Raw genomic sequence first — 17,177 nt, forward strand, 5'->3', positions numbered from 1 at the left:
TCAGCTGGAGGTAAGGAATGAAAAAAGGTACAATAACCTTGAGGGATGCAGAGGAATAAATTTGCAAAGAAGTTTCAGGAAGATGCAGGAATTATACGGTAATTAAAATGGGGAATTTCAATTATCCAAATATAGACCGGGATAGGAATAGTGCAAAGGGACAAGAGGGGCGAGAGATTCTGGAATGTGTTCAAGATAATTTTCTGCAGCAGTATGTTTCCAGTCCGATGAGAGAACAGGCACTGTTGGACCCGGTCACGGGGACTGAGTTGGCCCAAGAGGATCAATATCAGTGGGAGACCATTTAAGGGACAGTGATCATTGTATCAGAAGGTTTAGGTTGGCCATGGAAGAGGGCAGGGAATAATCCAGAACAGGGATAATTAATTGAGGGAAAACCTACTTTGATGGGACGAGAATGCATCGGAGTCAAGTGAGTTGGAATCAAAGGTTGACAAAAAAGTCAGTGATTTTAACAATGAATTACCTCCAAAGAAAAGGTATTGCAGGCAATGTCAAGGCATGTTCCCTTGAAGGGGAAAGATAGGACGAATAAATCCAGAGCATACTGGATGACGAGAGAAATGGAAATGAAAATGAAAATGAATAAGTGTGTGATAGATGTCAGGTCGAAAATACATTGGAGAATCAGGCTTGAATATGGAAGGACCAGAGGGGGAGTGAAAATTCTAATAAGAAAAGCAAGGAGAGCATATGAAAATAGACTGGCAACTAACATAAAAGAGAATCCCAAGGTCTACTATAAGTACATAAATAAAAAGTTGGCAAAAGAGTAGGGTCAATTAGGGATAAAAAAATGGGACCTGCACATGGAAGCCGGAGATCTGTCTTTAAAAAGGAAGCAGATGCTACCCTTGCAATGGTGAGAGGGGAAGTAACTGGTACACTAAACAAATTGAAGGTGGTGGTGTTAGAAAATGTTTCATATGAGAGTCCAGCAGATGTTCATGGTCATATATTCACAACTCAACTTGGACATCACCTGCAAGGTAGGCAAGTTTAAGGTTCAAGGACTCCTTGAAGACAAATTTTAGGAAATCCAAAATGTCCACCACAGACTGGGAAATAGAATTATTTGGGGAGTAATCTTCAAGCAGCAAAGAATATAGGCAGCTAAGGACAAAATGCAAGCCTGAAAGACAAGGCAGTTCCAACAAAGTGATATATTTTTTAAAAACCAGACAATTCATCCTTGCCCACACTGTAGAAAGCCATGTGGGTCTGCAGTCAAGCTCCACAGCCACGTTAGAACACAGAACAGATGACATACAAGAAATAGCCATCTTCAATAATGATGGGAAACCAACAACAAGATCCATTCTGGACGTAACATTTAATTAATATCCATAGAAACTATCTTTCATTATTCACCATATTAATACATTGCTTGATTTTCAAATCCACTGACTCAAAAAATAATTTTTCAAGTCTTTCACAACTATGATCTTTCACAGGTATAATTAACTTCTTCATGCTTCAACTGCCCTTCTTAAAATAGTGTATAATATTCCCAATAACTACCCAGCTCCCTGTTTTTGTTTTCAATACTGCTAAGTTATAAAACTCAGAATCACTATTTTTTTAGCAGCTTCTTCTGTTCGTATTCACATGTTTAATACATTGGCAGAGGTGCAGTGGACCTCCTTTGTTACTGTCATTTCAGAACATTCTTCAAAGCTGTCCTTTGCTGCCCTCTCCCTGAAAAAATAGTGGCCAATTTTTAACGACACAAAGTCTTAAGCAGCATGTGAATCGGTAACCCGAGGACACAGATTTAAGGCAATTGGCAAAAGAACCAGGGGCAATGTCTAAAAAACAAATTGCATAGCAAGTTATTACCTGGAATGACAGCAGCTTCAAGACTAACTTTCAAAAAGGGAGGCCGAATAAGTACTGCACTCGAAAAGCAAAAATCTGCAGGGCTTTGGGGAAAGAGCAAGGCAGTAGGATTAATGTAATAGCTCTTACAAAAAAGCCAGCAAAGACACAACAGTCCAAATGACCTCCTACTGTGCTATATCATTCTGTACAACACTTTATTGTTCCACTAAGCGTAGCACAGTTTGATCAAAATTCACCTCCACAAAAATCCTTTCATGAATCTGAAATTTATATCAACATGTTATTGTGAGTCAGCTGCTTTCACACCCATATACAGAAGGGCTCGCTCAATAAGTGCTGCTCAGAGGTGTAAAGTGTGAAACTTCCAAGTAAATGCACTAAATCACTATCATTGAGGTCCCTGGCATGTAATTTAGGAGTTCAATTCTGTAACAATTTTAAAGTCCATAGAAATTATCTTTTATTTCAACAACTTACATTTTTGATTATACAATTTTACTGTTCATAATTTGAATGCTAACATTATTAACTTTAACAGTTATATTCATTCTGCCTTTTTTGATTTACCAAGTGAAACTCGAATTGTGGAAGATTCCATCAGACATGAAGTATCTGAGTTTTATACAAAATGCAGATTCCCTCAGAATATCACTGTCATCTTAGAACCATATTCTACTGTTGATCAGCTATGAATAAGTACCTTGTAATGAAACCACAACCAAGTGCTTCTATTCTTTAGAAAAGGCACAAACACAAAATAAAGGCATCCAGGATCTTCAGAGATTTAGCTCTCAAAATATTCATCTAATACCTGTCATTTAAGCCTGTAACAAGCACTCACCAATCTGAATATCTTTGCATAAAGCATACACTTACATAATACACAACTGAGTTGTACTCCTTTTTTAATGTTAAATAAACCAGAATATGTAGCCAGAAAATGTCAATGCATGTTTAAAATAATCCATTATCTGCATCCTACACAAATAATAAATGCAGTACTTTATTACAAATTATACTGATTTTGTCTGAGTCAGACGTTACTGATGCATTGTTCGATAATTACCCTGAAATCATTTTATTTATTTTTTTCTCACCAATCCTGCTCCCTCCTGCATCCTCGCCTGTATTTCATGGATGCCTCCTCTAGTACTTGCCTCGAGTGACCATTCCTTATGTGCGAGTTTGTTGGCTCATTAAGGAACAGCACCTCTGAACCAATGCCCACACAACTGTACCTCCAGCAGAGGGTGTTAGCAGATCAAAAGCAGGAATCCTGACTGATTTCACACTTTGAACTCAGAAGTGCTGAAGTCAAGTTGTGGTGCAGAGCGAGTTTGGAATTGAGTCTTAGGGTATTGCTGGACCTGTCTTCTGCAGAGAAAAGAAATTTGTCCAGATATTGTGCCTTCCTTGAATTAAGCAAAAGCATGTGGGACAATAGCTTCCTGGTGCATTCAGAAAGGCAATGTATGTGAACCAATCTGAGCAGACTTGCCAAACAGTCAGCATCCTTTTCTCATGCAGTATAAATTGTTGTTCCCTTTGAAATTTGGTATTCTTGTGTCTTTCCTGATGAGTGCAAGACAAAACATTTTGACAGCATGTCTCCTTTTTCAGCAATACCCAAGTTCTGCACCACCAACTAATTATTTGATGCTTCGGGCCAGGTTTCCATGACTCTGTGTCAGATTGGAGGCGGGCCAGCAACAAACTTGGGGGATGAGACCCGATTCTGGGTTTCCTGTCCCAAGTCCTTTCGCCAATAATTTTTAGCGACGCGATATAAAGTTGCAAGTCACATGCCCAAAAGTAGCAATCCCAACAGCCCCTCCACTTAGACCCATTTTAGACCCCTCAAAATCTTGATGGGAGTTGTGAGGGCTTCTGAAAGCAACATGGTTCACACCTACCTGAGGCGTGAACCATGGGGGAGCCCTAGTCTGGAGTTAGAATCTTTTGATAGTTCAAAAGGTGTTGCCAACTTCTTACAGAATAACCCCGTAGTCTACACACGTTGCTTGCCTTATGAGGAAAGTGTTTAATAAATACTTAGGAGGTGTTTAGAAGATTTAATTTGAATCATAGAATCCCTACAGTACTGACAGAGGCCATTCGGCCCATCGAGTCTGTACTGATCACAATTCCACCCAGGCCCTATTCCCACAACCACACGCATTTGCCCTGTTAATCCCCCTGACACTAAGGTTAATTTAGCATAGCCAATCAACCTAACCTAACCTTTGCTTCAGCTTGATGTCAATGGCAAGGTAAGAGAACAGCAGGACAACTAAAGATAAGTCCATGATACACCAGGCATGAAATGTAGGGAGTTCAGTGTTGATCAGAAAGTCATGGTGAAAAATCATCGAGGTGAGAAGGACAAGTATGTGATTGGAGTTGTTGTAAAGAGACAAGATGCAATTACACATCGAGTGAAGAATGGAGACAGGCTCTGTCAGTGTCATTGACTTGAGAGGAAATTTGATGAAAGGAGAACATGGGAAACCTCATACAGTCAAACTCCTCCTACAGTCCAAAGTGAAAGTCAGAAACAAAGGAAAGTCACAAAGTCCACTGGTAGAGCAGAGTGAGAATTTTCCCGTTCCGCCCGCCATGGGAATCGTACCAGCGAGGGGCAGACCATGGAAAGGTCAGGAAAGATCCGGCCATTGTGCAGGGAGAGTTAAATCAATTAACCATCTTATCAGTAAATTCAATATCTCATTTCATGCCCCGCAAATGCTTTCATGTTTACTTGCACTATGAAACTTTAACAGTACTGAATGTGCTGCATCTATATTCAATCTTACATCTTTTGAGAATCAGGCAAGGAGATTGGAGCCAAGGGATTAAAGAAAGAGAAGAAACAAGTCGCACTTGAATTACCGCCAATCCTCCATTAATAATACCCTACCCAGTTTGCCATTTGAAGCTGCAGTAGCTACCCACAGTGAATATTCACGAGAGCAAATGGTTACAAAGACTCCAACAAAAAGAAAATCAATTGCTTGCTTAAAAACAGCACATCTTAACACTACAGATTCTACTTCTGCATCAACATGTTATTTAACCAACTGTGTCGCACAACTCTGTATGTAGCAGCTAATGAGAGGAGTTCCATTGGCAAACAACCAACCTTCAGGTAACATGTCACCTGTGGTTCTACCTACAACTCTAAAAGCTTGTCTCTCACTGAAATCTTCCATCTCTAACAGTCTGAGGTATTCACCTAGCAGACTTATCTGAACATTTAGGAACACTATTAGTCTCCTAGTCAGCAAGTGTTAAATTCAGATCCTGTGAATGTCACTTAGTTTTAAAGCATGTCTACAGAGCAGCAAAATGTCAAGCGTTTTCTCAAGAATACCTTGAACGCTTTACAGGCTCAATATAATCTGGGGTGGGGGGGGAGAAGGGTTGCAAACAGTTAGAATACAGTCTCCTGGGCAGTCCTTGATACTTTGCTGATAGAAGGGAGTATTTTCTCTGTGCTCACTAATCTACAATTCTAGGATTCGTGCAATTGATTTCACCTTCAAGCTGGATAACAATATTTTCCATAGAGCAAACGTACCTTTCAAATAATAGCTTAGTCTAAAAAACATATATTCTAATTTATCACATCTTTAAGAACAAACACAAAATTATAATTTTTCAAAATAATAATTCTTCAAAAAGAACATTAGGCATTGGTCAGCTCGATAGCTTGAGTTTGATGCAAAATAACACCAATTGTGCAGGTTCAAGTCCCGTACCCTGGCTGTTGTAGGTCTTGGAGGCCTGTCTCCTCGCCATGACCCAGGGTTGTGGAGTCATGCCCCTCAAGCTATCCAACTAATTGTCTGCCTCTGAAGGAGAGAGCACCTCTATGGTCTTTTGTGGACTATGACTAATTATCCATAAAGAACATGCTACAAGCTTCAGTAAGCGATCTGATATAATTGATCATCTATTTAGCGGCTATAGGCAGAAAAGCAAGTACTTAGCTGGAGGCCAAAACACCGCACTGATTACATCCTTTTATTTAAAATATAAGTATTTTATAATTGTACAATGAAAAAGGTGACAAGATGTCCTAAATCTTTGTCGATTTTGGGTCTTGTTTTGAAAAGATGAAAAATAGCATCAGGTCTAGAAATATATTATATCACTTTGCATTCTTTAGCAGTACTTGTCATTTTTAAAATCACTTCCACCTCAAATCCATTCAAACCTTGCAACACACAAACATGACAATTTCAATTAATAAAAGCGGATTACTGCGGATGCTAGATTTGTCACCTGCACGTCCTGGATTACAAGCCCAAACTGGCTACTTCAAAACAGGATACAATAAAGAAAAATCAAGAAAATAAATTCTATAAAATTAGTGTTTGTTGAAAATCTATGATGCTTTCTCAGTAATTGCGTTTTGCGTCTTTCAATGTTGACAGGACAGGATCTACTAACAAAGCCCCAGTCCCCTATAATGGAGTGGCAAAAAGATACACCTGGATAGAACATTGCTATCTGTCCACACCAAGTCTTGGTCAGAAAGGTAACCAAGAGAAACAACAAAACCTGACAAAATTATTTTCCAGATTGGACTGGTTTTTTTTGGCGCAGGTTAGGCAGATACATTTTTTTCCTGAAATAACATACATGTTACATTGTATACAAGTATATTTGTGCAGAAACAATCTTTATCTAGCTTGTTTCATAACACACATTTGTGTTAATCTAAACATGTGGACAGAGAAATGAATAAATGTACAAACTACATGGCAGAGTCAGGAACCTTTTGCTAATACATGAGCTTTAATAACTATCACACAGACTACAATAAAAATGTTGTCCAGTCAATTGTGTCTGTGCACGTGCCATCTCTTCAAAAAGACACCCAAGTCGAAACCTTTTATACTCCTTTTTAAATGCTTTCTGTTCTATGAAGCTCTTCAAAGAATTTTTATTTAAAAATTGGATTACTTTTTATACAAATATTTGAGAAGGAGGAGTCTTCATTGACGGAAAACAAGCCAATAATTCTATATTTCCATCAGGACAAGCCTATCCTAAAGCCATCCAACCTAGATGAAATTCCCTTTCCCCAAACCCATCAAATATACGCAGAACTGATTATAAATTAAAATGAACATTTCTCCATTTGCATCCTCGTTTCCTTCAGGCAATCATTTGTGAAAGCAAAAGAAACACCACAAAATCATCCTAGCACAGAAAAAGGAAGCAAAAATAAAACTCCAATGAGCAGCTGGCAACTTTATTTAGAGCTACACGAGCAGTGTATCTGAGAGCACTAACACAGACTGATTCAATTCTAAATCCTCAAGGGAATTTCATTAATATTATGCTTTACACGCACAAGCAATGACAGCTACAGGCAGTCATAACCAGTGCTTTGTATTTTTAAATCAAACAGAATAAAATGTTGCATCATTGTCACCTTTTTATTCTTTTATGAGATGAGGACGTCACTGCCAAGGCCAGCATTTGTTGCCCATCCTTAATTGCCTTTGAAATGAGTGGCTTGTTCAGCCATTTCAGAGGGCAGTTGAGACTCAACCACATTGCTGTGGGTCTGGAGGCCAGACCCACTGAGGATGGCAGATTTCCTTCCCCAAAATAAATTAGTTTAAGAATGCATGCTTATACTCTTAATTTCTGTAACCTGATCCCAATTTCTTTAGAGCTATGAACAGGTTTTACTTAAATTATTTCCCTCCGTATGCCATGAAGCACAACTTTTATTCTTTAATAAGAAACAAGCTGTATCACTATTGCGAACCTCATGTCTAGTCAGATCTTGGAACACTTTACAGAGTAAAGGGTACCAAGCAAGAAGGAAGAAAGGTATTTCAGAGCACCTGCATCACAAAGGAAATAGTATTTTGGAGGCCACTGAAAAGGGAGGTTCTAGAAGATGTGGGACTAGTGACTAAAGGAGCCAAAGGTTGGCTGCAGGTAATTTCATAAAAGTAGAGGGTACATCATGGGTTATAGAAGTTGTTGCGAGGGGTAAGACTATGGAAAAATTTGTACCATGGAGAGTAAAAAACAAAAGACGTCTTAATCTAATTCTTTAGTGCCAGCAGATGCTAGTGTGATGTGGCTACATCCCAAAGACTGGTTGGGAATGTGGAGTGTAATGTTTTGGGTAACTTGTAGTTTATGGAGGATGGAACAAAAGGAGACAACAAAGAGACGTTGGAAGAAATATGTATTGTCCAAGCGATAAAGGCAAAGTTTAGCATTTCAGAAATAAAGAGGAACTATAGGGGCAGAGGGAGATAACATTATAGAGGTCAAAGAAAGCTATTTTGATAATGAGTCAGATTTGGGAGAGAAAGCAGAGATCTGGACCAAGCTGAATCTCAAGATTCCACTCATCTGACCTTAACCGGAGTTGACATCTGGAGAGATGAATAATGTTGGATATGGGCACCCTTTCAGGAAACTGAAGGGGATAACTTTAGTTTTGCATTCAACATTTAGCTGGATGAAGTTTATCATAGAGAATCCAAAATTAATAGAATATGGGCTGATAGTCAGGGAGTAGAAAGTCAACTGTCCATAGGAAGAGAACTTAAAATTGTGAAACCACGTCAATTTTTGAATAAGACATCCACTTTTGAAGCACAGGGTTCCATAGGCCATTCATTGCAGTCACTAAATCAGTCCAACAAAATAATGCAGTGAAGCTCAGGTGATGTCAACCATGCGGAAACCCTTGTGTTTCTTTCCATCTTATCCCGAAAGATGTAGTCAATAACTATTTGCTTTTTTCAAAAAATTAAAACTTGCAAGGTTTGCAATGAAAAATCATGGGACATCTATTAAGAATCTTGTTAATAAATAAAGTTATTGTGAATGAGAATCATGAGAAACAAATTTTGGTGTCTGACCTACACCTTTCGTATGAAGAGACCTTCACTGCATGTTTAAGGGAAACTTTAACCTTTGTAACATTAAAACAATACTTAAAAACAATATTAGGCTCCACAACAGATGGGAAAAATACGTAAAATACTGCAAAGTGGAAAATTTTTTTAAAACTCACAGTAAATATTCTCCTCCCTGTTCTATCAAATGTAACACAGTAAACGGATGATAGGTGCCCCAGAATTCGCTTGTGCATCTTCATATGTAGATATACAGCAGTAGGAACAAGTTGGCTGAGTCGTAAGCTCCCAGTAAGCTGTCGTGCCCGAATAGTATCCACTGCAAATAAAAAGAAAGTTTATGATCTGCAAAATATAGAAGACATTGTTGAAAACAGTGCATGCACGCTGTGAAGCAAAAAAACACAAAATGAATATCATGACACATTGGGCTAAATGTTACCAAAAATAGCGGATAATTCCGGCATGGTTCTCTCCAAAGTGAGACTCTGGAGAGAAACTCGGAGAGTTTCTCCCTGATCATTGGCATCGCCCCATAATCCCCATCCCACACCCAGTCTGAGCTGGCACCCACCTCCACCAACCCCTCCGTCTACTCCAAGGCACCACCACAACTAAATTAATCTCCCCTCCCAATGTGGCTCCCACTGGGGCCCACCCCTTGGCCCAGGTTACAATTGCCAGGTTGGCATAAGCATGGTGCCAGGCTGTGCCAAACAGCAGTGTCAGGGGGCACTGCCTAACCATATCCCTTACCCCCAGGGGCTGTACTCACTTTACGCCCTCCGGGAGACCCCCCCGACAGGTTCACATCTAAGTGAATCTGTTGTACACCTCGCTGATGTAACGTCATGTCAGCACAGGGGGGTCAATAGCTGACAAGGGAGTGGGTTAATAAAATCTAAATACATTCAAATTCATGATGACGGCACTGCCAAGGGGAGGGGAAGAATCCAAATTCACCACCAAGAACTGTGACTTCCGGATCTTGAGCCCCCGTCGACATTCACAGGGATGGCGAACGTGGGTTCAAGATCACCCCCATTATTTTATGATTATCGATGGCTCCATTTAAGCATATTAAATTTAAGGAAAATTTACACTTTCAAAAAAAAAAGCCATTCCAGCCCTTACAAAAGGGTGTGCGCATCGAATTAAAGCACAAAACTACAATTTGTGTTTTAAATTCAGCTTGAAGCTCCTAAGATAAAATAGAAGCTCTACACCACTGAGATTAAAGCAGTGTTCTTTGTGTGGTCTCTACAAGGACACCAATATTGAGATTTTTATTTTAGATTTAAGCAACATAACAAGAATGAAAGAATCAGGGAGAGATCAGTGCCTATTCTTAAACCTGTCTATTAATATTCCATAGCACTGCAACACCAAACATTTCAGGGGAGTATAGACGTACTGTCATTTCTAGAGTGATGCCACCATTTCACAATTCAGTACTTTAAAGATATTAATAAAAACAATGGTGTACAAAAATCTCAGTTTGATTCACGACTACAAGACCTTTGACTTGAATCAATTTTGAGTAACACGCACATTCTGCCATGCTGTGTAGGATAAGAATTCCTCGCCTTAGTAGAATATTCTGTTATAGAGCGGAGAGAGGGGGAAGCAAGTGGATTGCAAAGATGGAAAAAAAATGCTGAGAGTTATGAATAAGAAGCACGTGCAAGAGCGATTGTAGAATTTGGTGATAGTGACAGTATGCTAACAGCTGTGCACGAAATACTTCTTCAATTATATGGTTTTAGTTAAACATTTTGTTTCGTTCAATGTTTCTCCTCGAGAGTGCGAATCTTTACTTTGGGTCAGTGTTAACAGTTCAACTATTCTCAGCAGCTTTTCTTCCACAATAATTTTAAAATAAAGCACATGTTCAACATCATATATTGCCGGTGTCCTTACTTGCTGGTTGTGGAATTTGTTATCGCTATAAAACAACAATAACCCTGAGGTTTGTCCAGTACAGTCGAAAAGAACTGCAACCGTTAGAGAAAGTAATTACCAACTCCCTGCCCTCTACCGATCCCCATTTTTTGCCCTCTTTTCTCCCATTCCCAGAACATCCACTATATTCACTCAAAATAGAAAATAAATAATGCACCCTGTGGGTATGTGTTGGAACTATCAACATTGCTCTTTTGTCTTCATTCAGAGAGTTGAACTAATTAAGCACATGCCTTTCCATGTAGCTATGAATACAAGGAATACCTCTTGATCAATAAGTGCTTATACAAGTCCTAATTTGAAAGTCCATCAGCAAATGTAGAAACGGAAAATGATCCGAGTGCAATTGTTGCTAATTCCTTGAAAACCCCCAGTCAACATGAAAGTGATGTACTGCGGACGTGCTGTGGAACATATGGGTCTGTAAGTTGTAAATATGTTGCTTTAAATGTCTAAATATTACTTGTCTGCAATATTGTTAGTAGTTATAGCCACATTACAATCAACTATACTGTCATTCCTTCACTGTTGCTGGGTCAAAAAGCTGGAACAGCATCTACCTTTGTGACAGTAATGTGGGTGGACCATCACCAGATGTACTGCAATGGTTCAAGAAAACAGCTCATCAACACCTTCTCAAGGACATTTATTGATGGGCGACACATGTTGGCCCCAGCCAGCGATGCTCACATCCCATGAAAGAATAAGAAAAGTTTGCTTGTACAGCACTGCTACCAATCAATTTACTTCTTCCTCCACTACAGCTACAGTTTCTAATATCTTATGTTGACAGCAGCTTATAACTTTGCATCCCTGATAGCCACATGGACAAGAGCAGCAGCATCACAAACATACCATTACCTCCAAGTCACCTCCCTCATCCATGCTGGTCATCCCTACTCTACGACATTATAGAAGTAACTGCATCATAACAGCACACAAAGCAGTCCAATGTCTTCTCAACAACTAGGGATGACCATTAAATATGGCCCTACTTATAATGCCACATTCAAAGAGCAGATACAAAAAAAATAGACATTAAAGACTTAGAATGGCCTCAGAAATCAACAATTTGATTTGATTTATTATTGTCACCTGTATTAGTATACAGTGAAAAGTCTTGTTTCTTGCACGCTATACAGGATGATTTCTGGTAACTAGGGTTTTAAGTTAAGGGATACACGGGAACAAATCATTTGGGGTCGAGGATGGCTTTATTCTTTCATTGAATGTGAGCATTGCTAACAAGGCCAGCACTTGTTGCCCATCCCTAATTACATACAAGGTGGTGAGCCACCTTCTTGAACTGCTGCAGTCCATCTGGCGGCACGGCGGCACAGTAGTTAGCACGGCGGCATGTTTTTGGGGAATCAGGCTTCACACCAGCCTGCGGCGGGCTTCTACTTGCACTATATTTGCCGGCATCTCCACATCATGACTATATTTGCATGCAGTGAATATTCACTGCATTAAAACCTTTTGCAATTACTTTCTACCTTTAAGATAAAGTCAGTGGCACATAGGAAGCTCATGGCATCCATTTCATCTTTGTTTAAAGATGGTACGCTATAGTCAACTTTGTGCAACTGTATTGGAGATCAGTGGTTTTACTTGCTGAACTCTGCATCATAAGGGAGGAGACCAGCAGAATGGCAGCTTGCATGGAAGTTTGGCACTAGCAAGAGCAAGTCAGGGCTCAGGGAGTTGTGAAGTGGGGCCAACACCAGCAGGAATGGAAGAGGGATCCAAGAAGATCAGAGGATGGGGTCAGGGCATGGAGAAGTGGAAGAGGGAAGGACCTGGTGCCTGCATGTGTGGTGGGAGAGGAGGAGGAGGAGGAGGCGGGGGGAGGGGCAGTCAGTCAATGTAAGAAAACCAAGAGCCTAAAGGGCGGATCATATGGTCTATGTCTAGCACAGGTCTTACAAGGCTTTAAGCTCACCTACAACATTTCAATTATCCCCACTGAGAGTGATCTCAGGCAAATGTCCTTTACAATGCACAGAAGGAAGAGCCAGCTGGGCCTGTAAGTTCAGCCATGCTCCACAGTGGCAAATAAAACACTGGACACTGGCGCGAACATTCAGTAAAGAGTGAAGGCAAAAACACAACATTGTTTCTTCCACAACAAAGGAAATGTCCCTAACTCCCCTGTAACCATCAATGTAGTTGACTCTCAACTGCCCTCCAAGGGCAACTAAGGATGGGCAATAAATGCTGGCCAGCCAGCGACACCCATGTCCCACAAATGAGTAAAAAACATGCCAACCGTGAGGCATGCCAGTACATTCAACTCTCTCAGTAACTCAGTACTCTCAACAAATAACAATAATTAGAACACGAATAAAGTGAAACCAATGTAACATGAAATATTCGCAAGTGAAATTTAAACTTGTAAAACACCCATGCCACCTTTGTGCTTTCAATATGCCTTACGTTAATGGCAATGGCATTTGGGAGGAAAGTTGTGGCTGATGCAGAACCTCCCTGCTTGACCAGGAGCCTCTTTTATAGCCCAGCAATACTTGCTGCACTGTCAGCTGAAGACGAGTTTCATAATGAAAAGCTACCCCCACTGCTTACCATTACTGAGTCCCATGCATGCTGCCAGTACTTTAAATTATAATCAGAACTGAGTGGCTACAAGCGAAAAGCCAGAATGTGGAAGCGGCGCTCATTTCCGGCTCCACTGTCGGAAACAGTGGGCACTGTTTAAAATTCCACCGAAAGTCCGAGAGAGGCATAAATATTAGAATTTAAGTAAGTTTTTGTTTTATTTTGGACTGTGAGCATAGAATTAATGACAATCACAGTTTTAAAATTCAATAAGCTCCCAACAAGCCTAGATGTTATGAGTTTCATCCACTGGACAATGGGTAGACAGTGGGCGGCACGGTGGCACAGTGATTAGCACTGCTGCCTCACAGCACCAGGGACCTGGGTTCGATTCCCGGCTTGGGTCGCTGTCTGTGTGGAGTTTGCACTCTCTCTCCGTGTCTGTGTGGATTTCCTCCGGGTGCTCCGGTTTCCTCCCACAGTCCAAAGATTTGCGGGTTAGGTGGATTGGCCATGCTAAATTGCCCCTTAGTGTCAGGGGGACTACCTATGGTAAATGCATGGAGTTATGGGGATAGGGCCTGGGTGGGATTGTGGTCGGTGAAGACTCAATGGGCCGAATGGCCTGCTTCTGCACTGTAGGATTCTATGACTCTCTAGATGGAACAGATGCCCAGCAAAAAAAAAACCAATTGACATGGCATTTAATTCTTTCAAAAAGAGATATCACAAATATTTTGGCATAACAGGAAACGGAGTCCATAATCTATGGTAGCATTTCAGTGTAGTACTGAGGGGAACACTGCATTGTTGAATGTGCTGCATTTCAGACAAGATGTTGAACCAAGATTCCATCTGATGTAAGTGATCCCATGCACTTTAGCACATTAAATATCTCGAGACTAATGATAATGGGGGCTTCAAATGTCTTTAATTATAGACCGGGAAAATTAGTGTTCAGGGCAAAGGTTTGGATTGGGGTTGGGGTGGTGAAATATTTCTGAAATCTATGTAAGAGAATTTTCTTAATAAGTTATGTTTCCAGCCCAACGAGGGAGGAACCTGTACCGAATCCGGCTCTGGGGAATGAAGTGGGGCAAGTGAAGGATGTTTCAGTGCAGGGGTGTTTTGGAAAAAGTGATGGAAACAGCATTAGGTTTAGAATAGGTGTGGAAAAGCACAGGACCAATTAAACATAAAACCACTCGCCTGGAGAAGGGCTAATTCCAGTGAGTTGAAAGGGGATTGGAATCAAAAATTGGCAGGTAAAACAATAAATGTGAAAATCAAAGGCGTCATAAAAGAAATTGTTTATCTACAAAGCTGAACACAATTCACATGAGGTGAAGGAAAGGACATCCATCAAGCTTTCTGGATGACTAAAGATGTATTACTGAATTTTAACACACCAAAATGGGTTCAGATCTGATGTTTGAATTTTAAACCTGGTCATTTTCATGTTTTAAAGGCAGACAGGCTAGCAATTTAAATATTTTGATGAAGCAGGCAGTTGCCTCCGAGTCAACCTACTTTGCAGGCTTTGTAGTGGACTGGCAGGTTTCCCAGGCCTCAGGAAACCCAACAACTGAAGTGGGGCAGGGACAGCTTTGGAAAGAAGTGCCTCATGGACAGGACCCACAGCAGCCAGCACCACCAAATTCTCCTGGATCAGAGTCACCTACCCCCAGGAAAGGCCTCTGGTGTCAGGGATCAGACACCCATGCTGGGATCGGATCTCATAGAATCCATTGAATCCCTACAATGCAGAAGCAAGCCATTTGGCCCATCGAGTCTGCACTGACCACTATCCCACCCAGGCCACATCCCCCCACCTATTTACCCTGCTAGTTCTCTTGACACAAAGGGGCAATTCAGCTTAGCCAATCAACCGAACCCACACATCTTTGGACTGTGGGAGGACTCTGGAGCATCCAGAGGAAACCCACGCAGACACGGGGAGAATGTGCAAACTCCACACGGACAGTGACTCAAGGCCGGAATTGAACCCAGGTCCCTGGCGCTGTAAGGCAGCAATGCTAACCACCGTGTCACCGTGCCGCCCCCGAGCCCCAGGGTTGGGAATCAGATACCCAAACACTGAACTATGGTGTTAAAACAAACAAAGCTCAATGTAAAAGGTACAGTGGAGAAGTGAAGAAAGAACTAAGAGCAAAAACAGCATGTGACTATAGATTAGTAGGAGTTCAAAAGTTCACGCTTCCAATGAGCAATTGCCCTGCACCGGGGTCCATCTGACACACTGACTTAAAATTGGAGACTTCATATGGTTCTGACACTCTTACCAGTATAGTTGCCCAGGAAAAGCTAGAAGAATTAAAACCACTTCAAACTCCTGATGGACATCCCCGATCTCCCACTGGAACCTCCAGACCAACCCCTGCTGCACCCTTACTCCCCTCCCCTCCCCACATCCCCCACCAACTAACCTCACCACCATCCCCACACCCGGGTGACCGCCCCAACCCCCCCCAATCTCCAACTGCAAATTCTTGGAAGTTCTGGTCCCATGTCTGACAAACTTAACCAAGTTCTTTGCTGAAGTAATGGAATAAGTAAGTAGTGGTCATGAGATTGTGTATATAGATTTTCAAAAGGTGTTTGATAAAATACCATTTAACAAGGTTGATTGCAAATTGAAGCCCATAGTGTTAAAGGAGCACTGGCAACTTTTGCAAACATAGAAAGCAGACAAGTAGTGAATGGCTATTCCTCAGACTGGGAGAAATTATACACAATTAAATTCACCAGGGACGATCACTGCTTTCTCTGCCATCTATCAATGGCCTAGACTAGGGCACATAGGCCATTATTTCAAAGTCTGAAGATGATATGGAACTTAAATGTAGCAGAGAATGAAGAGACTTCAGGAGGATATAAAACGACTATTGAAAGAGCCAGGGCAAATATTATTTAACGCAATGAAGTATGAATACTAAGACAGAAGAGGGAAGGCAACAAAAACTAAATGGAACAGAAAGACCTGGGGATGTATATGCGCAAATATTTGAAGGTTGGTAAGACAAATTATGAAGGCTGTTAAAGAAAAGCATACAGAATCTTTGATTTTCCAAAGAGGCAAACTGCACAAAAGCAAGCAAATTTTAATCTGCAATTCTTGACTAGTGCTTAAAAATGCAATGCTGATTAAAAGATGTCATGGTGCCAATGGAGTACAATATAACTTCACAGTGATAAGATTACATTGCAGCTCACCAATGAAGACTATTTCATTTCAAACTACTTCCAAAATGTGAGTTTCTGAATTATTTGAGGTAGCCATTGTGACCAGGTGTTGGATATCAGCATGGTGCATAATTTGAACAATGTCGACTTTTTGAAAACTACAAGTTGCCCAAGGTAATGAGCGTTGCTCAGTGGTTGTGTTCAGTATTTACCCTCTGGAGCTTCTCCTCTTCTGGCTGTTAAAAACTAAGAGCCCCCTTTCAAACATCCTGGCACGCTTCCTCATATGCCACAGGGATCAAATATGACTGTATGACCCATTGTAACTCCAGGTGGTACCTTTACGCAACAGGCCACTGCTAACTCTCCTTCCCCCATTCAGGTTCATCCATCACATACCATTCCCTTCCTAGCAGGATAGACAAGAAAGCTGTTTCCTGTTCAGGCTGCTCCTGAAACAGTCACTGAAACATGTGGGGCAGCAGCATGGAATGACTCGTCAGCTAAATTTTCCTTCTTCCTGTCACTATCCCATCCTGTGTTATCTCTAGCAACTAAAATCTTAAGGGCATTGGTCCACATAATTGTCTGCAGCACCTGTAAAAAAAATGCATGCAAGCTTGTCTGCACTGCTATATCACAGAAAGGGATGGCATATACAAAGATAGCATCTGATGAAATGTCCTTCAATAA

The 17,177-nt window shown here is 40.9% G+C and overlaps 1 protein-coding gene across 3 annotated transcripts in view; it reads right to left on the minus strand.

Moving 5' to 3' along the window:
• phip (PHIP subunit of CUL4-Ring ligase complex) overlaps positions 1 to 17,177 on the minus strand; it is a 228,272-nt gene that overhangs the window by 178,413 nt on the left and 32,682 nt on the right. For all 3 annotated transcript variants that reach the window (XM_078212450.1, XM_078212449.1, XM_078212448.1), the window contains exon 7: positions 8,921 to 9,081. In XM_078212450.1, the coding sequence (XP_078068576.1) occupies positions 8,921 to 9,081 (161 nt within the window). The remainder of the gene's footprint in view (positions 1 to 8,920; positions 9,082 to 17,177) is intronic.

Source organism: Mustelus asterias, chromosome 5, assembly GCF_964213995.1.
Source record: "Mustelus asterias chromosome 5, sMusAst1.hap1.1, whole genome shotgun sequence".
Taxonomy (NCBI): domain Eukaryota; kingdom Metazoa; phylum Chordata; class Chondrichthyes; order Carcharhiniformes; family Triakidae; genus Mustelus; species Mustelus asterias.